Source organism: Chiloscyllium punctatum, chromosome 5, assembly GCF_047496795.1.
Source record: "Chiloscyllium punctatum isolate Juve2018m chromosome 5, sChiPun1.3, whole genome shotgun sequence".
NCBI classification, from domain to species: Eukaryota; Metazoa; Chordata; class Chondrichthyes; order Orectolobiformes; family Hemiscylliidae; genus Chiloscyllium; species Chiloscyllium punctatum.
In genome coordinates, this window is record NC_092743.1 from 44,141,496 (window position 1) to 44,162,244 (window position 20,749).

Here is a 20,749-nt window from a genome sequence, read left to right on the forward strand (position 1 = left end):
TGGGTCTCCTCCGCTTGGGCTGGTTTCCTCCCAGTCAAAAGATGTGCAGGTTAGGTGGATTGGCAATGGGAAATGTAGCTGAAAATGTGTTGCAGCAGGTCAGGCAGCAGCCAAGGAGCAGGAGAATCGACGTTTCGGGCCTGAGGCCTTCTTCAGGAATGAGGAAAGTGTGCTAAGCAGGCTAAGATAAAAGGTAGGGAGGAGGGACTTGGGGGAGGGGCGTTGGGAATGCAAATGGGAAATGTAGGGTCACAGGGATAGTGGAGGATCGGGGTGGAGAGCTCTTTGGAGGGTTGGTGGACTTGATGGACTGAACAGTCTGCTTTAACACTGTTGGCATTTTATGATCATTCTTGTGCATGTGCAATCTACAGAATTTGTGTCAGTTTGAAGGGATAACAACAATTTCAATGTTATCACTAATACTGAATCAGTGCTCTCATAAGTAGACTGATAACAGACAAGACAACTGGATGCAGTGACCTGCAGTTGGCTTCTGCCTAACGAAGTGTTTTCAATTATAAATATGAATTCACAAACCTTTGGCATATGCATCAAAATGTACTGGTGAGGAATCAGTGCTGCTGATTGTTTCATCACATTCACATTCAGAAAGAGTCTAAAAAAGAAAGAAAATATTGAGTGTGGGAGTCAGTGAAAAGCGTCCTGTTCAGCAATGTTCAAGCATGATTAGGCAATTTCAGACTTCAGTTACTTTGTCATTACAGAAGTGAAACATTCTATTGGGTCCAACTGGTTTTTGACCCCAGAACATCTCCTCTTAGTATATATAATTTAATGATATCAGCCTATGAAAATAACAAAGTGCTGAAGTGAAACACCCTGAATAATAATACTATGGGCTAAGCTTTAGAATTATCCCACACCCCACCTTCTGCACTTCTGGAGATTCCATTACAAAAAGGTCCTTTCTTGTTGCTCAAAAGAGGAACGCTGTTGAAGTTTTGCATCTTGCACTAATGAGGACAGACATAAGAATTTCAAAGGGAACAATTTACATTGCGTTAGAAAAAGGGTGCTGATCGTTCGATAAGTAGACTCTAAATGGCACCACAGAGTACACATTAGGGTGCAATACCCCCAAAGCTTCTGTCTAAATTCAGAAAAGGCAACATGGCTCAGATTGATCCACAATGTTTTGTTTAATTGAAAAGGCACAATGCCTTGTCAAAATGTTTTATTTTGCAGAGGGTCAGGCCTCATGTATGAACAGCTGTAGTTTAAATAAGCAAGCATATGTAGTGGGGAGTCCAGAACTAGAGGGCATAGGTTTAGGGTGAGAGGGGAAAGATGTAAAAGAGACCTAAGGGGCAACTTTTCATGCAGAGGGTGGTACGTGTATGGAATGAGCTGCTAGAGGATGCGGTGGAGGCTAGTACAATTGCAACCTTTAAATGGCATCTGGATGGGTATACGAATAGGAAGGGTTTGGAGGGATACGGGCCAGGTGCTGGCAGGTGGGACTAGATTGGGTTGGGATATCTGGTCGGCATGGACGAGTTGGACCGAAGGGTCTGTTTCTATGCTGTACATCTCTATGTCTCTATGACTCTATATGTGATCCACACTTGAGCATGACTGATAAGCTTAGATTGGCTGTTAGTGTAATTCTTGGGATACTCAGAATTGTTCAGTTACTGCTGACGACGGAATCACATCTAATGTTGGTCACTATTACCTGAGTTTTGCAAATACAATACGGTAAGTTCCCTGCCTGCTGTGAGCAGCCAAAGGGACATGCTGTTTCGTATAATCCACCAGCTGTTGAGATGCATGGCCTATGTAAGTAGCGCCAAACTAAGCAGTGAAATTTAAACACCACTGGGATTATTTGTGAGATAGACAAGAGGTTGACTTAGCTGCGTATTTGGGTATCTGTCCTGATGAGTGCAAGGTAAGGGCTTTGATAGCTTCCCCCCCCCCGCTTTAGCACTACTCCAGTTCTGTAAAATCTCTTTCGCTTCATAAAAATAGCAACTCTTCAAGTGAGTTACGTCCATCAGGGCTAGTCTTCTCTATTACAGTTCGACTTACATCATAACAGTGCTGACATATTGTATGCAGATTCAATTGAAAGTCAGAAATTAGTCCTTTGCCACCTCATTAGGCACAACTTTTGGTTTCAGCTTGAATGGCAGAATATATATGGGAGATGAAAACTGCTGAGAAAGTATAAAACATCAATCAAAAAAATGGAAAGAAGACACTGTTAGGAGTAGCTATATGGTGGGACAGAGAATAAGTCAGGAGATGACGACTTACAAAGGCAGTGAATTAATCTTGGGTAGCTTTTACCTTCATGAAGGCCTTCACCTTCATGGAGATTGGGGTTGTGAGATCAACAGAGGAAGACATGGGGAAGAATTCATGGAATATATTTAGGACAGTTTAATAGAAATTATGTCATGGATCAAAGCAGGAATCAGACTATTTTGGATCAGTTTTATGTGTAATGAGGCATTGAACCAATGACGTCAAAGTAAAAGATCCCGTCAGAAACAGTGACTGAAACATGGTAGAACCTAGCGTTCAGTTTGAGGTGGAGAAACTTAGATCTGAAACAGCTGCTTAAATAAAGGGAATTATTAAGGCATAAGGGCAGAACTGGCTGGCATAGACTGGTGAAACAGCAAAAGTTGTTAAAGAACAACGGGCAATGTTTAAGAGAATAGTTCATAGCTCATAGCCAATACATATTCCAGTGAGGAAGGAGGATCCTAAGGAGGGGTTAAGTCAATCAAAGAAGGATCAAATCTCCATGACCGGATAGGATCTACCCCAGGTTGCTGAGGGAGGCGAGAGAGGAAATAGCTGGGGCCCTGACCGATATCTTTGTAGCATCTTGTGAAGTGCCAGAGGACTGGAGGGTTGCTCATGTTGTCCCCCTGTACAAGAAGGGTAGTAGGGATATTCCCGGTAACTACAGACCAGTGAGCCTGACGTCAGTAGTGGGAAAGTTGCTGGAAAAGGTATTGAGGGATAAAATCTATTTACATTTGGAAACGAACGGGCCTGTCAGTGATAGGAAACATGGCTTTGTGTGGGGTAGATTGGGCCTTACAAACGTAATAGTTATTTAAGGAAGTGACCAAGTTGATAGATGAAGGAAGGACTGTAGATGGACTCTAGTAAGGAGTTTGAAAAGGTTCCCGATGGTAAACTCATGGAGAAAGTGAAGTCACATGGTGTGCAGGGTGTTCTAGCTAGGTGGATTAAGAACTGGTTGAGCAACAGGAGACAAACAGTAGTAGTTGAAGGGAGTTTCTCAAAATGGGGAAAAGGTGACCAGTGGTGTTCCACAGGGATCAGTCCTGGGGCCACTGTTGTTTGTGATATACAGAAATGATCTCGAAGAGGGCATGGTTGGTCTGATCAGTAAGTTTGCAGATGACACGAAGATTGGAGGAGTAGCAGAAAGCATAGGGGACTGTCAAAGAATACAGGAGAATATAGATAGACTAGAAAGTTGGGCGGAGAAATGGCAGATGGAGTTCAATCCAGGAAAATGTGAGGTGATGCATTTTGGAAAGAGCCTTGGGAAAAGTTGATGAGCAGAGAGATCTGGGAGTTCAGGTCTATCGCATTCTGAAGGTGGCTGCACAGGTGGATAGAGTGGTCAAGAAGGCACATGGTACGCTTGCCTTCATCGGATGGGATATTGAGTATAAGAGCTGGCAGGTCATGTTAAAATTGTATAAGACTTTGGATTGGCTTCATTTAGAATACTGTGTACAGTTCTGGTTGCCACATTACCAAAAGGATGTGGACGCTTTGGAGAGGGTGCAGAGAAGGTTTACGAGGATATTGCCTGGTCTGGAAGATGTTAGCTATGAAGAGAGGTTGAGTAGGTTAGGGTTGTTTTCATTAGAAAAAAGGTCATTGAGGAGGGACCTGATTGAGGTCTACAAAATCATTAAAGGAATAGAAATGGTAGATAGAGATAAGCTTTTTCACAGGATGAGGGATTCAATAACGAGAGGTCTCACGTTCAAGGTGAGAGGTGAAAGGTTTAAGGGGGATATACGCAGCAAGTACTTTACACAGAGGGTGGTAGGTGCCTGGAACATGTTGCCAGCAGAGGTAGCAGAGGCAGGCACGATAGATTCATTTAAGGTGCTCTGGACAGATGCATGAGTAGATGGGGAGCAGAGGGATACAGATGCTTAGGAATTGAGCGATAGGTTTAGACAGTGGACTTGGATCGGCCCTGGCTTGGAGGACCGAAGGGCCTATTCCTGGGCTGTAAATTTTCTTCGTTCTTTGAGCTGGTTAATCAACTCAGTATCAAGATAGCATAAGATTGAAAGGTAAACCATACATGGCAAAGATTTGTGGTAAGCCAGAGGATTCAAAGTTTTAAGAACCAATAAACCACAACCGAAAGAAAGGAAGGAAGTAAACCTTGAGGGTAAGCTTGTAAATAAAATCAAGATCGAGAACAAGAGCTTCTTTAAATATATAAAAAAAAGGGAGAAGCCAAAGTGACTGTCAGCCCCTTAGAGAATGAGATTATGGAAATAATTGGGATTCAAGAAATGGCAGAGGAGCTCTCTATATACTTTGAATATTTAATAACTTTGTGATTTTATTATGGTTATTGGTGAAAACTGATGCAAAGGGCAAAAGGAGGGTGTGATCTCTCAATGTGCACTAAGTGTCATTATAATCTAAATACCAAGAGGAGAAAAACATAATTAGCATTAGTTAATTTCTCAAAACTTGCTGCTAGTCTGTTTGAGCAACCCAAGAACAACAGCTAAGGATCAGAAACCTGATACATTTTCCTCTCACTAATCCAGAAGAAAGACAGCAAACTAGAGCATTCTCATGGCTGGCCTGACAATGATCAGCAATTGAGGATAAAGAGATTGAAGTAGTTGAGACTGTTCTCCTTGGAGAGAAAACGTCTAAAAGGGGATTTGATAAAGGTTTTCAAAATCATGAGCAGGCTGGATAGAGTAAATAGGGAGAAATTGTTCCCACTTCTAAAAGGAACAAGGAGGAGAGGGAAAAGATTTAAAGTGATGTGCAAAAGAAGCAAGGTGATGTGATGGGAGGAAAAAAACTTCTTCACACAGTGAGTAGTTGGAGTATATAGTACACTACCTGGAAATGTGGTGGAGGTAAGTTCAATTGAGGTATTCAAGGCGGCATTGGATGATTATTTGGATAGAAATAAAAAGTTGGAGACTGGCTTTAAGTAATGATGCATGTTCGAAGAGCTGGTGCAGGCTTGATGGGCCGAATAGCCTCCTTCTGCATCATAACACTTCTGTGATTTCACAATGCAGAAGGAATTAAAATAGAGCTCACACTCAACAGTAATGTACCCCAAATCTAAATAACCTTACAGCAAAACAAAGTTTACAAGGGAGGCTATAGCATGTTCAAAAACTCACTTTTTCACGTTGTCCAAAATGTTCAGCGTACCACACCATTACAGCAAGGCAAAGGAAGGTAATGAAAGCCTGAAATAAACCAAACACCTAATTAGGTAGTCTGTACTGAATTCTATATATTCCAGGTCTACCTCACAAGCAATCTAACAAAAGTAAAATGAAGTATCATCTAACACCTTCACTCATTTTTGCCATTGTACAAAACTCTTGCAAGACCACAAAATGATATTTTTAGAGGAGGCTGGGAGTTAATCAGTAAACTTCAAAAGACCAAGACCTGGCTAAGGAGCTTTCTCAAAGCTATGTCCAGCATTACTCAAGAGGTCTACATACAATTTAATTTGCATTAGGTTGTAAATAAATTCCTCTCGTATATACAGGCAGGAAAAATGATCCAATAATTAAATCATTCCCTTTTATCTAGAAACATATTGGTAACAAAATGTTTTTTCACGAAATAAACAAAACATGCTGCAAATACACTGCATCATAAGCAGGGACTTTGTTAACTGGAGCATAAAAGGTTGAGGGGTGATCTTATTGAGGTTTATAAAATCATGAGGGGTATAGATAAGGTGAACGGCAGGTGTCTTTTCCCTAGGGTGAGTGATTTCAAAACTAGGCAGCATATTTTTAAGGCGAGAGGAGAAAGAGCTATAAAAAGACAAGAGGAGCAACTTTTGTGTGCGGGGGATGAACTTCCCGAGGATGTGGGTACAGTTACAATGTTTAGAAGACTTTCAGATAAGTACATGAATAATAAATATTTGGAGGGATATGGGACAAACAGGTGGGACTAGGTTAGTTTGGGATTACAGTCAGCGTGGACTGGTTGGACCTCAGGGTCCATTTCTGTGCTGTGTGGCACTATTCTGGGAAAATGATTCATTTGAAACAGCAACTAGCCTTTTCTCTCTCTCATGTGCAGAAGGTTAGTGAGCACATTTCCAGACATTTCTGCTTTCATTTTAGATTTCCAGTTGGAAGCTTTTCATTTTTTAAAACTTATCCACTCAGTGAGCTATGCAGATATTTTCTTTTGTGTGTTACACTTGAGGCTTGAAATCTGCAGTGTCTAATTGACTAACCTTTAAACTTGGCGACATCGAGTCATGTACAAAGTCCGACATTAAAACTGTACAGCTGACAATGCTTTAAATAAATTTTCACTACATACAACAAATTAAAACTGGTATTTGCTGACATTATCTGACCCAACCTTCCCAGCCCTGAATTTAAATCAACTGTTGTGTTTGAATTTTTGGACTGTTCAGTGATTTAAGCTTCTATGCAAAGGGAGCTCGTGGTATATGGGGCAGCCAAGAAGTGGAGGTCCTCCTGCATAGAAATACACTGCTGCCTGTGCAGCAGTACAAATGGTTAGCCCCATTTGTTACTGTACAACCCACATATGCAAAACTCGATTTTCAACAGGAACACCAATCAAAATAAAGTGTTGAGTCAGAGTGAACACTAACCAAGACAAACATGACTGTCAAAGGTATCACTCACATCTTAACATAAATGTAGTTAGGCATTGGTAACAAGTTTCATGCCAAGTAAAGCAAAAATGATAAAATAATAAGTTTAATTTAGAATTTTGATTAAGTTATAGATGCCTGTGGAACTTTCATAACAAGGCAGGAATGCATCAGAAGCAAAAACTTTGAAAATCTCTATTCTATGAGACTGAAGCTGAGCTATAAACCAGAAATATTACAGAAGTGAAACATTAACAGTTTTGGGTACAAAACACTGCACTGTAATATGTAAAGATTACCAGCTTTCTGTCACAAAATAATAGAACAAAATCAAACCTGAGGTATTTTCAACTTTATATATTAAACCTTGAAAGGAGTATTAACTTCATACTGTACTAGACTGATAAAAGTAGTCCCTCGCTGTGTTGAATGAACTGCCAGAGGAAGTGGTGAATGTGGGTACCAGTTACAACACTTAAGTCATTTGGGTAAGTACATGAATAGGAAAGGTTTGGAGGGATATGAGCCAAATATAGGCGAGCAGGAATTTGGGAAACATGATCGGTGTGGACTAGTTAGACCGAAGGGTCTGTTTTCATGCTGTATGACTCTATAACTTGAGGGAAACTGAGTTACAATAATAGCAGTGAAGGAAACAATTTCACAAAAATTTGAACTTCCCTCAATTATAATTAAATGGTAAAGTACTCTATCAGTTATAAATAAATTTACACTTTCCCAAATTCCCTTCTTCTCCCAATAAAGTGGCCGACTCTCATTAAATAAAAAAGGAATACTTTGCACAGTGACCAGAAAAGTACCAAGTGACAAGGACAGGTGGGCAATAGCCACATTGCACATGCTCACAAGGAAAACAAAGATGACTGCCCTTGAGAATCCATCTCCTCCACACCAACCTCAGCTCATATGGTGGTGTACTTCCCCTCACTCCACAAACAAAATCAATGCCTTATCCCAGAAATGACCCTGTGCAATCTGGGATCGTCACAAAGGGTCTCTCCATACCCCAATCCTCTTTCACACCTCTCCATTTCCTGACTGTGACCCCCTGGTGCAGACTTCTCATCCTACAGCCAGCCAGGTCAAGCCTCAATCCAACTGGCTGCTGTTGGGACATGGAGGGAGAAAAGAAATTACTGAGCCCTTGCTGTCAAACTAAGCCAGAATTTCATGGCTACTGTGACTACACACTATCCCATGACAGCCAGCTCAACATAAACACCAGGGCCTCAGTTAACAGGCTTTAGGCTGAATGTAGACATCCTGCTACAACTTGAAATTAATATGAAACTTACCAGAACAATAACACCAAAATACTCACCATGCAAATAAGCCAAAGAATAACATATAGTCCCACTGTTTTGGAGAACAAATCTTGACCAGACTTGATGCACACTAGTGCTTCCAGAAAGGAAATGGCACTGTTAACAATTAAAAAAATGTTAGACAGATCTCATCAAATAAGTCCAAGTCACAACCTACAGTCCATAGTCTACAGCTTTTAGGGTTAAATTGAAGTTTTCTGGATGTCACAAAATGCATTCAATAAAAACAAATTTCTTCTTGCTATGTAGTTTGCTGTGTTATGGACAAGACCAAACTCTCTCAGACGTATTAAGAAGGTAGCCTAGACTCTAACCTTTTCTTATTTTAAAAGGTAGGCGTAAGTTGTTGCATTCCAGATGCAATTTGGTCAAACTACTTGACATTAAGCAAAACACACTTCATTTGTACACTACAGGTAAAATACAAAAGAAAAAATAAAGAGGAGAATTGGCTTAACACTATTGAAATGCTTAACAAAATAATAGATACACTAGCTTTTACTAATTAACTGTTCCAATATAGTAACATCCCATAAACACATCCTTGACAAAGGCAAACTAAGAAAACAGATGGTCTCACATGCAACTCTCGTAGCAGGAACACACCAAGAGAAAACTATTTCTAGAGTCAGTGAGAGATGCGTGGAGATGCCAGCAACAACTGCTGAAAGCTAACAATTAAAACTCTTGGTTCTGTGGGAGCTTTCCCCACCCATTCAGGCTGCCTCTATTGTTTCAAACTTTAATAAAAACAAACCCAAGGCTTTCGAAGCTGTTTAATTTAAGAACTTTCAATAGTCAGCTCAACACCTCTGCCTCAAAACTCCTGTTCAAGGAATAAAAAAAATAAAATACATCTCTTAAAGCCATAGTATCATCACGGCTACAATAACAAATTTAATGTCACATTGTTGGCAGTGAGTCAGAAACGAGACTATGGTGATGGTGGTGTGGGAAACTTCTATAGTTCCTCATTCCAAGCCTAGACAAGATGTTTGAGTTCTGGGAGGATCGGAGGTTAAAACTGGTATGCAGGTGTTAGCTGTGGCTCCATCAGTACTATTCTCACATAACATATTCACTCATTTCTCTGGAGTCCACGGGCATTTTGGCACTTGTGAATGGCATGAGCAGGAACTTGCGAACTGCTGTGCATCACAGTGGCTGGGAAAGAATTTCACTCTCAGCTCTTGAAGTGACAAGACTGGGATACAAACATATGCCAGGAGCGAAGCACAAAAAAAAATCAAGATTATCATTCCAGTGTGAAACTGAGCAAGTACTGCACTATTCTGGGTGCCTTCTTTCTGCCCATCAGACTGAATATAAAGAATTCCGTAATATTATTTCAAAAAGAGCAGTGGAGAGTTTGATTATCCTGGACAACAACTTATCCCTCAACCAAAATGAAAAACAAACAGATGCTCAATCGTTATCACATTGTTTGTGGGATTTGTCATCTGCTGTATTTCCTATAATACACTTCAAAAGTAAAAATCAAAAGAACTGTGGATGATGTAAATCAGAAACAAAAACTAAAATTGCTGGAAAAGCTCAGCCAGTCTGGCAGCATCTGCGGAGAGAAATCAGACATAAGGTTTTGGATCAGTTCCGAGGAAGGGTCACCTCAAAAATAGTCGCAAAGCACCTTAGGAGTTCCTGTGACCATGAAAGGTATTCTCAAGGAACGGAATGCTCAGAGACAAGTTGTAAAGTAAGGCATGGAAAGTGAAAGAGGAGAATTTAACAAACAGACACACAGTGGAAAGCCAAAATGATGAACCAAAGAGCAGGAGATAGTGAAAGGCAAAAAGTTGTTGTTATGGAACAAAGAAAGAAACAAAAAGGTAGTGTACAGAAGAGGTATAAATGGGGAAACTTTAATCATAACCTTTCATAAACTGTTGAATTCTACCATGATTAAGAATGGCTGTAAAGTATCTAAACAATTAACTTCTTGTTCCTGGAGCTTATGCTGAAGTGGAAAGCAGCACAACTCCTCCCAGCGATTGGAGGTGGCAGCGTCAGTAAAAAAGCTGTAGGCCACAGCTTGGCCAGAGAGCCTGCATCGGAGGCTGAGCATTCCGAGATGGGACTTTTAAATCCGGACATAATTCTTTCTTTAGTATCAGGATGTTATTCTTTCCTTTTGACTCTGTTTCATTATTACTGCTTTTTAAAAAAAATCTGGTTTTCATTACCAAAATGGCACTGGAGAAAAGCAACTTTGTACAATTTTCACTGTATTCTTTTGCATGTGACAATAACATTTAATTCTAATCCTAAAACAGGAGCAGGCATAGGGCTCTCATTTCACCTGCAGTTGGAGAGGCAGGGGTTAATCAGGAAAAAGTCAGTATGGTTTTGTTAAAGGGAATTCATGTCTGACCAACTTGATTGAGTTTTTTTACTACGGTAACCAAGTGTATAGACGAGGGCAATGCATTTGGTGCAGTCTACTTGGACTTCAGCAAGGCTTTGGATAAGGTCCCTGAGAGGAGACTGATAACAAAGGCAACAGGCCAAGGGATCCAAGGAAATTTGGCAAATTGGATCCACAAGACACTGAATGGCAGGAAGCAGAGGGTGATGGTTGCGGGGTGTTTTTCTGACTGGAAGTCTGTCTCACAGGGGTCAATGTTGAGTCTCTTGCGATTTGTAGTTTATATAAATGACTCAATCTTGAATGTAGGATGGTTGATCAGCATGTTTGCAGATGTTGTGAAAATTGGTGGTGGGGTAAATAGTGAGGAGGATAGCCTTATATTATAGGAAGATGTAAATGAACTGATCAGACAGATCGATTATCGAATCTCTACAGTATAGAAGCAGGCTATTTGGCCTATAGAGATTACACCAATCCTTCATACAGAATCAATCCAAACCAACCAACTTCAAAATCCCCACAACTCTACATTTTCCATGGCTAACCTGCCTAACTCACAAGTCCCTGGACACTATCGGCAAACTAACCTGCACGTCTTTGGACTGTGGGAGGAAATTGGTGCACCCGAAGGAAACGCACGAGGAGAATGTCTATATGGAGATTGCACAGTCACCCAGGGTGGAACTGAACTCAGGTCCCTGGTGCTGTGAGGCAGCAGGACCACCCACTGGCGAATGAAATTCAATTTGATTAAGTGTGAAGTGATGCACTTGAACAAACAGGGCAAGGGAATACATGGTGAGCAGTAGGACCCTGGGAAAAACCAAGGATCAGAGGGACTTTGGTGTGCATGTACACTGGTCCCTTAAGGTACCAGAAAAGGTGGGTAAAGTGGTTATGAAGGCATACGGTATACTTGCCTTTATTAATCTAGGCATAGATTTTAAAAGCAATGAGGTTATGCCAGAATGGTATGAAACAGCAACAGTACTGTGTGCCTGGTTTCAAATCCCACCTACTCCAGAGGTACATAGTAACATCTCTGAACAGGCTGATAAGGAAAATATCAACTTAAACCCTCTGGGAATGAAAGCCAAGATACCATTTGCCTTCCTAACTGGTTGCTGTCCCTGTAAGTTTACTTTCAGTGCCCTGGTATACAAGAACACCCAAGTCACTTTGTATATCAACCTTTCTCAATCTATCAACATCCAAGTCACTTTGTAATGTAGGAAACAGAAGCTAATTTGCATCCAGAAAGATCTTACAAACAACAATGTGATGATGCCCAAATAATCTGTTATGAATTTTTTTTTAAGTTTCCATTAATGGAATCTCAAATACATTGCTATGGCTCTGGAGTCACATGTCGGCCAGATCAGGTAGACATATTTACTTTCATAAAGGACATTAATAAACCCATGGCCAAGCAGACTCAACAAATTTAATAGCCTACACCTGATTCTATATCTTATGGGCTTTTATGACAATCAACAGTTGCCATTAGATTAGCCTTTATTTACCGATTTTTTTATTTGCATCTGTCACAATGAGGTCCACGTCCTCAGAACATTAGCCTAGGGTCCTGGAATACTAGTGCAGTTACATTAACACCATGCCATCCCCTCTTTCTACAATTTAGGGCCCAGTAGCAGGGAGAACGTATTGTATGTGGGAGACCACACTTGCAACAGTGCAGCACTCTTGCATGATTTCACTTGAGTGTTAGTTTAGACTTTGTTCTCAGGACTCTTGAATAGGTCTTTGACTCACCAATTGGTGACTCAAGATGAAAACATTACCACGGAGTTATTCCTGACACCAAGTACAAATCCATGACGAGCAGCACATTATTCTTAGTTATATTACTTACACTCTATAACACATTACAAGCACAAAACTCATTGTCTAATTGTACCACTATTTTGTACCTTCAAGTAGAACTTTGCTAACAACCTAGTCACAAAATCATATTGAACATTTAAGAACAAAATGGATTTATCAACATTTGTAGTATAGAGTGATAAAAAAGTTGGATTTTGACAACATGTTCTAACTGCAAGCAGCATTCCTGGTTCTGATGAGTTCATAGATCTAAAACATTAAATTGTTTCTCTTTCCACAAATACTCCCTGACCTGCTGAGTTTTTCCAACATTCTGTTTTACATTCACCATACAGCCAGTTTTATTGTTCTGAATGGTACAAACACAGTTCTTTGCCCCTTAGGGCATATGCTTAAGTATATGCAGCCTTGTTTAAATAAACCTTCCTGATGTTTGCTTTAATCCAGGATTATATTAACTATACTTTCAATGTCTCCCTAAATTTCAGTTTTATAAAGTTGAATTTAATGATACATTTCATGATGCTCCTGTTAGTAGTAATAATAATAATTTCATAAATCAATTATTCCATAACCTATGTTTTTAAGTGATTAAGGTATCAGCTATCATACAATTCTATCACACATTACTTGTAAAATTATTTTGCTCTCTCCTTATCACAATGTATTTTCAACTTATTTCAACCTACCACCAGAGGGCACACAAACACTGTTAGATAGGTTTGTATTTAATTCACAATCTCTCCATTTCTAAAGTTTTGGTTCACTTTGTATTAGGGCAGGTTTGAAACAAGGGTAGAAAGAACATCTGCTTTCTTTTTGGGAGCTAGATGAATTGGGGACTGATCAAAATGTTCAAGGGAAAGCTGCATTGCTGATTAGGAAGAGCATCTGGTTTTGCTTTAGTCAATTATTCATAGAAAACATGCATAAAATTAACACAGCTGAGGAAGAGAGTGTTAAGAAAATAACCAACTTACCCAAAAACCCAGCACTGTGTCCCTACTCTTTTACATTGAGTGTCAGTGAGATAAGCATAATACTGCCTGAAAACAAAGCATTAAACAAGTATGTTACTCACAAAAGTGTCACAAAACCTATACTGCATGTCACATTCATTTTTGTAGTTCATGTTACATTTTACTACACATTAAATAACTTGCCATTCAACACTCTCATAACAAACATAGTTACCAAACAGCTCATGTGCATCAAGAAGTGAGTTTTGCTCAACAGCTACTTATAACTAGAGTGTTCAGTGTAATGCTAAAGTTATTCTGACTTTGATAAATGAACAGATATGTTTAGAGCTCAGGCTTTCTCTGTAATATAGCAAGAAATTGGGAATTGGGATGGAAAAAAGTTGAGAAAAGTTCAAGTTCATCCACAACCTTATGCCAGAGATGTGTCTGTGGAGAATGAAGGATTGCAAATTCAGGGCAGCGGTGAGTCTGCACTATCCAAAATATGTGGAAACTGATTAGATGACATTGGATGAGTACTGTGTAATGAAAAAATGAATCCAAGGCTGCAAACTTGGGCACTGAAGGTGAATGAGGCAGGAGTGGAGGGGAAGCAATACTAATGCTAAACTTGTGCTAGTTAGATTGTGACAGCCAACAGTGTAAGCAAGCAAAGACAATGCTGAGAAGGCAAACAACAGTTGAAAGTTATGCAAGACCATGTCAATTGGTGACACAACAGAAGTTGTTACTGGTGTTGTGAGCAGTGCAACAGAAGTAGAAATTTGCAGACAGGCAATCATAAACCAATGATCCTTAATGATGAATCACAGAATTTCTCATGTTTTTTCAGAGGGTAATTCAATTCCCTTTAAATGTCATGATTGAGCTTCCACCTCACTCACAGGCAGCACATTCTAAATCTTACCTACTTTGTGTGAAAGGGTTTCCCTGATGTCTCCCTTTTCTTCTGCCAATTTTCTTAAATGTACACTCTCTGAATTCTGAGCCTTCCACCAATTCTACTCTGAACATCTCTATTACATCAGCTCTTAACCTTCTCCAAGGAAAACCATGTCACCCTCTCTAAACTACTTAGATAACTAAAGTTCCTTATCTCTAGATACATCTGTGAATCTTCTCTGTACACTCTCAAATGCCTTCATATCTTTCATGAAGTATGGTAGCTAGAATTGGACACAGTAGTCCAACTAATACTAAGCTAGTGCTTAATTGAGGTTTTGCATAACCTCCTTGCTCTTGAACTCTTGTTACTGAAGCCTCAGATTCTACATGTTTACTTCACTGCACTCTAAACCTTTCCAACCAGCTCCAGTGATACACATTTATACACAGAAGCTCTGCTTCTATATGGAGAAAGTGAGGACGGAGATGCCGGAGATCAGAGTCGGTAATTGTGGTGCTGGAAAAGCACAGCCAGTCAGGCAGCATCCAAGGACCAGGAGAATCAACATTTCAGGCATATGCCCTTCATGAAGAATGAGCATTCCTAATGAAGGGCTAATGCCTGAAATCTCGATTCTCCTGCTCCTTGGATGCTGCCTGACCAGCTGTGCTTTTCCAGCACCACACTCTTCAGCTCTGCTTCAACACCTATTCAGAACATTATACTTTTCTCTTTATATTAATATTGTTCCTGCCAAAAGGAATCACCTCAAACTTCTGTCTCTTGAACTTGTTGGAATGTATGAAGTCTGTCCCTGAAATATTTCCTCTTTAAAGACCTCTTTGGGGTTCGATACAGTTTCTTCTATTAGCCCTTGGTTCCATTTCACCGTCTGGATTCCTTTACATCCCAAGGAAGTTTATGTAGAAATCCTGCTTTAAAATTGTTCTCTTTGCCTTCTTAAGAAAATCCTGCAATATATTGTACCCAACTTAATGCACACTGCAATCGTGGGTCTATTTTTACTTTGAAAATGCGTGAGTTTAAGTGAGTTAAATTGATTGAGTTAAAGTTCCATTCCCTGTTGTCACAATGATGATTAGATCAAACCCAGTAGCTTCCACCTGTGTTATGCATTATTTTGGAAATATTCTTCATTTATAGTGCTTGTAGCTTTAACTCTTTCTAGTGTTTGTTTATGTCACCTTAGATCAAAATGCCATGCTATTGTTGTTAGGCTCCTTGTTACTTCCAAGCACAGACACTATTAATGTTTAACCAATTCATTTCAATATTTCATTACATCAACATTTCTCTTATTGTCCTTTGACAGATTACAAGTTTAAGGAAATGACAGACACTTCAAACAAGAACTGTGTGCCTGTCTTCCCACAGAAGACACAAAGAACATTCTGGAAATAGTAGTGAATCAAGAGACTAGTGAGAATGAGAAAATTAAAGAAATTAGTACTAGTAAAGGAATAGTGCAGAAGTGATTTTGAAAGCTGACACATCCCCTAGATCAGATGGTCTGCATTGTAGGGTTTTAAAAGGGATATCTAAAACGGGAATGCGCAAATTGTTGTGATTTTCTAGAAGACTCTAGATTCCTGAACAGTCCTAATGGACTGGAAGGTAGCAAATGTAATTCAACTATTTCAAAAATCATAATGGGATTAACAGGAGTTGACATGAAAGAGAAAGGAGTTAATCACTGGAGATGCTGGAATCTGAACTGAAAATAAAAATATTGGAAATCACAGTGTGTAAGGCAGCATCCATGGAAAGACAGGAAGCTAATGTTGAGTGAGATGACTCTTCGTCAGAGCAAACTGAAGAGTCATCTAGACTTGAAATGTTAGCTTGCTCTCTCTCTCCACGGATGCTGCCTGACCCACTGTGATTTCCAGCATTTTCTGTTTTTAGTCAGGAAAGGGAAACTTTGACAAGGGGAAATCAGTAGATGTAGTGTATATGGATTTTTCAAAATCCCTTCAATGAAGTGTGACTCAGGAAGAATCACACAAAATTACTGCACATGGCATGGGGAGTAATGTATTAGCATGAATGGAGGATTAATTACTCACAGAAGACAGAGTGGGAATGGATGGGAATTTTTGGGTTTGCAGGCTGTATGTAGCTGGCCCACAAGGAGCAGTGCCTGGGCTACATCATTTACAATCTAAATCAATAATGATGAGGGGACTGATTTTCACAAACCAGGTTGACTAATAATATGTGGGAAAACAAGGTATATAGACATTATCAATGAGTGGATAAGAACAAAGGAATATTAACATGTGGAAACATAAACGTATTTACTTAGCAAGGAAAAATCCAGAAATAGAATTTGGTTAAAAAAAAATTGGAACTCTGTCTCAGAAGGTGGTGGAGGCAGTATCATTGAGTTAGGTTTTTTAAGACTGAGGTAGATAGAATCTTGCTAGGCAGGGAAGTCAAAGATTATCAGAGATGGATGGGAATGAGAAATCTGAAACACAATCAGATCAGCCACAACTGTTCTGAATGGCAGAGCAGGTATGAGTGGCTTAATGGCCTGCTTCTGTTTAGAGTACATATGTTCATAGTGATAGACTGATAAATGTTGTTAGCCAGAGGGACTTGAGTGACTTTGAATAGGAATAACAGATACTCAACATGTCAATACAACAAGCTTAAGGAAGGTAACGAGAATGCTAGCCTTTATCACAAAGGGCTTGGAGCTTCAGAATAAAGAAGTCTTACTATAATCACACAGGGCTCTGATGAGACCAGACCCAGAGTACTCTATGAAGTTTTAGTCTCCTTACTTAAGGAAGGATATACTTGCCTTGGAAGGAGTGCAACGAAGGTTCACTAGACTGATTCCTGGGATGAGAGGATTGTCCTATGAAGATTTATTGTGTAGAGTAGACCTATATTCCCCTAGAATTTAGAAGAATGAGAAATGATCTAATTGAAACACAAAACTCTTAAGGGACTTGACAGGATAGACACCAGCAAGAAATTCCCCCTGACTGGGGAGTTTCCAACTTGGAGTCACAGTTTCAAAACAACTGGTCAGTCAATGGGCTTAACAGTCTTTGGGATTCTCTACTGCAGCAAGCTGGAGATGGTCAGTGGTTCAGTACAGATCTTTGGGCACTAAAGGGAGGGATGGGATGTAGGACAGGAAATGTGGGAATATGTCAGGTATGTGGGAATGTGGAATCAAGGTCGAAGATCAGCCACAATCTTCCGGAATGACGGAGCATACCCAAAAGGCTGGCTGACCTATTCCTGCTTCTATCCCTCATAGACATAAAGGTATACAGCACAGAAACAAACCCTTTGGTCCAATCGGGCCATGCCGACCATATAATCCCAAGCTAGTCCCACCTGCCTGCACTGGGTCCATATCCCTCCAAACAGTTCTTATTCAAAGTACTTATCCAAATGTCTTTTAAACATTATACTGTACCCGCAGCCACCACTTCCTCTGGAAGTTAACTCCACACACTAACCACGCCATATTAAAAAAAAGTTGCCCCTCATGTCTTTTTAAAAATCTTTCTCCTCTCACCTTAAAAATATGCCCCCTATTCTTGAAATCCCCCACCCTAGGGACATTTCACCTGCCATTCATGTTATCTATACACCCAGTGATTTCATAAACCTCAATGGGTCATCCCTCAACCTCCAGTGTGGAATGTCCCAGTCTATCCAGTGTCTCCATTCCTGACAACATCCTGGTAAATCTTCTTTTAAACACTCCAGTTTTAATAATATTATTTTCTGAAAAGACAATTAAAAATGGCATTATTGTTGGCCTTGCCCACAATATCTATATCCCATGATCAAATAAAGGACATTGAAAATAAAATAAAATAATGAACTCTGTCAGAATATAATGGGAAATTTATTGGAAAACATCTATCAATGGAATTTTAGTTAAAGATAATTGATAATCAACTGCCAAGTTTTGTTTAAATTCAACAGTCAATTGTCATCAATCACAGGTGACGTGCTGGAAGACTGGAGGTTGGCTAACGTGGCGCCACTGTTTAAGAAGGGTGGTAAGGACAAGCCAGGGAACTATAGATCAGCGAGCCTGATGTTGGCGGTGGGCAAGTTGTTGGAGGGAATCCTGAGGGACAGGATGTACATGTATTTGGAAAGGCAAAGATTGATTAGGGATAGTCAACACGGCTTTGTGCGTGGGAAATCATGTCTCACAAACTTGATTGAGTTTTTTGAGGAATTAACAAAGAGGATTGATGAGGGCGGAGCAGTAGATGTGATCTATATGGACTTCAGTAAAGCGTTTATCAAGGTTCCCCATGGGAGACTGGAGATTTCCCTGGAGCATCAGAGGCTGAGGGGTAACCTTATAGAGGTTCACAAAATTATGAGGGGCATGGATAGGATAAATAGGCAAAGTCTTTTCCCTGGGGTTGGGGAGTCCAGAACTCAAGGGCATAGGTTTAGAATGAGAGGGGAAAGATATAAAAGAGACCTAAGGGGCAACTTTTTCACACAGAGGGTGGTACGTGAATGGAATGAGCTGCCAGAGGAAGTGGTGGAGGCTGGTAAAATTGCAACATTTAAGAGGCATTTGGATGGGTATATGAATAGGAAGGGTTTGCAAGAATATGGGCCGGGTGCTGGCAGATGGGACTAGATTAGGTTGGGATATCTGGTCGGCATGGACGGGTTGGACCGAAGGATCTGTTTCCATGCTGTACATCTCTATGACTCTAATTGTGTTCCCCATGGCAACAGTCCTATCAATCACAGTCCACTTGCTGACCAATTAGCATTCTCCTCTCATAACTGCTGTTTTCCCTTAACTTTGGTATTTCTTGTGATTTGTCCTGATGAGTGCAAGATGTAAAGCTTTGACAAAATGTGCTTTCTTTCATCAATACTCAAGTTCTGCACGACTAAAGCAGTATAAGTTTATATACTATCACACTTTCAATAATTCCTTTTTTAGTCTTCATGCTCACCCTCTTAACTACTTGCACCAGATCTATGTCAGAGCTTTGCTGCTGCCCTATTCTTGCATTAGGCCTTGGGAAACAATGTGTTCCCTTCGTATCAAACCACAGTTTCTGATGTCTTTCCACTCAAAGATGCTCTCCTAATTAATTTCATTTTTACTGGTATTTCAATGGTCCCATAATATGCTAGCATTGATCAGGACCACATTATCAACAGGACACCATCTGACCTAAAATGTACAAGGTCAAAACTCTAGAACAAACCAAAATTTGATGGGTCTAGCTTCCTCCAGAAATGCTCCAACCTGCCATCACTCCCTGCCCACACCAGTGCTATTACTCCTTTTCAATGGAAGGCCTCAAACTCCTCCTCCTCCTGTCTCCTGTCCCTCAGTCCTGCCCCAACTCATAGCTTCTGCACACTGTCACACTTGCTAGACTGATCTGACCAGCGATGGCCTGTCTTCACCCATCTCAATGTCAACCTTTCAGGAAGTAAACTTCTGCTTCCAACCAGTTGTGTGTGACTTACATTGTAAAATGGTGAGACAAAATGTAGGACATTTTGGATCAAGGATCAAAAAGGATCAAGTGAAAAACTGAACACAGCAAAAAAGTGTGAAATAAGCAAGGAAGCAAGAGTCATACAGTTTTACAGCACAGCCCTTCAACGTATTATCTCCACGCCATTCATCAAGCACTTATCTACTCTGCTCCTATTGTCTCCAGCACTTGTCTATACCTTTTAAGCTATGGCATTTCAAGAACTGATCTAAATACTTCTTTAATTTTGTGATGGTTCCTGTCTCTACCAACTTTTCAGGCAGCAAGTTCCTCTGCTTCCTGCCATGAAGCCAGTTTTGGATCCATTTGCTAAATTGCCCTGGATTCCATGAGTTCTTACTTGCTTGACCAATGTCCCATGCAAGTCTTTGTAAAAAGCCTTGCTGAAATCCACATACACTACATCACACATTATCTCCCACTGACAAAGCTAGGCTATCTTTGATTAATGTTTGCTCCTGCAAGTAGGTCAAAATTTTGTTGCTCAAAATTTCACCCAAAGGTTTCCCTACCACAGATGTCAGACTTACTGGTCCACAGTTCCTTGGTCTATCCCAATCACCCATTTGAACACTGTTACATTATTTTTCAAATAGTCTGACATCTAATGTCAGTGTCTTTGTAATCACCTCCACTGCATTTGAAAAGAGACAGGGACATTTTTTTTTCTAGGCCTGGGAAGTTATCAAATTCAATCCTGCTAAAATCGCTCATATTCCCTCTCTCTCAATTGTAATTTATTCAAATATGTCATAGTACGTCTCCTTGATTTCTAATCCTACATCATTCTTCTCTATCATGAATACAGATGCAAAACGTTCTTATTGAAAACCTCACTTGTGTCTTCTGGTTCCAT

At 40.1% G+C, this 20,749-nt stretch overlaps 1 protein-coding gene across 4 annotated transcripts in view; it reads right to left on the minus strand.

Annotated features, from left to right (window-relative positions):
- Positions 1-20,749, minus strand: part of LOC140477026 (phosphatidylserine synthase 1-like) — a 49,483-nt gene that overhangs the window by 12,010 nt on the left and 16,724 nt on the right. For all 4 annotated transcript variants that reach the window (XM_072570143.1, XM_072570144.1, XM_072570146.1 and 1 more), the window contains 4 exons: positions 13,459-13,524; positions 8,244-8,343; positions 5,421-5,489; positions 541-619 (listed from right to left, as the gene is read on the minus strand). In XM_072570143.1, coding sequence (XP_072426244.1) covers positions 541-619; positions 5,421-5,489; positions 8,244-8,343; positions 13,459-13,524 — 314 coding nt within the window. The remainder of the gene's footprint in view (positions 1-540; positions 620-5,420; positions 5,490-8,243; positions 8,344-13,458; positions 13,525-20,749) is intronic.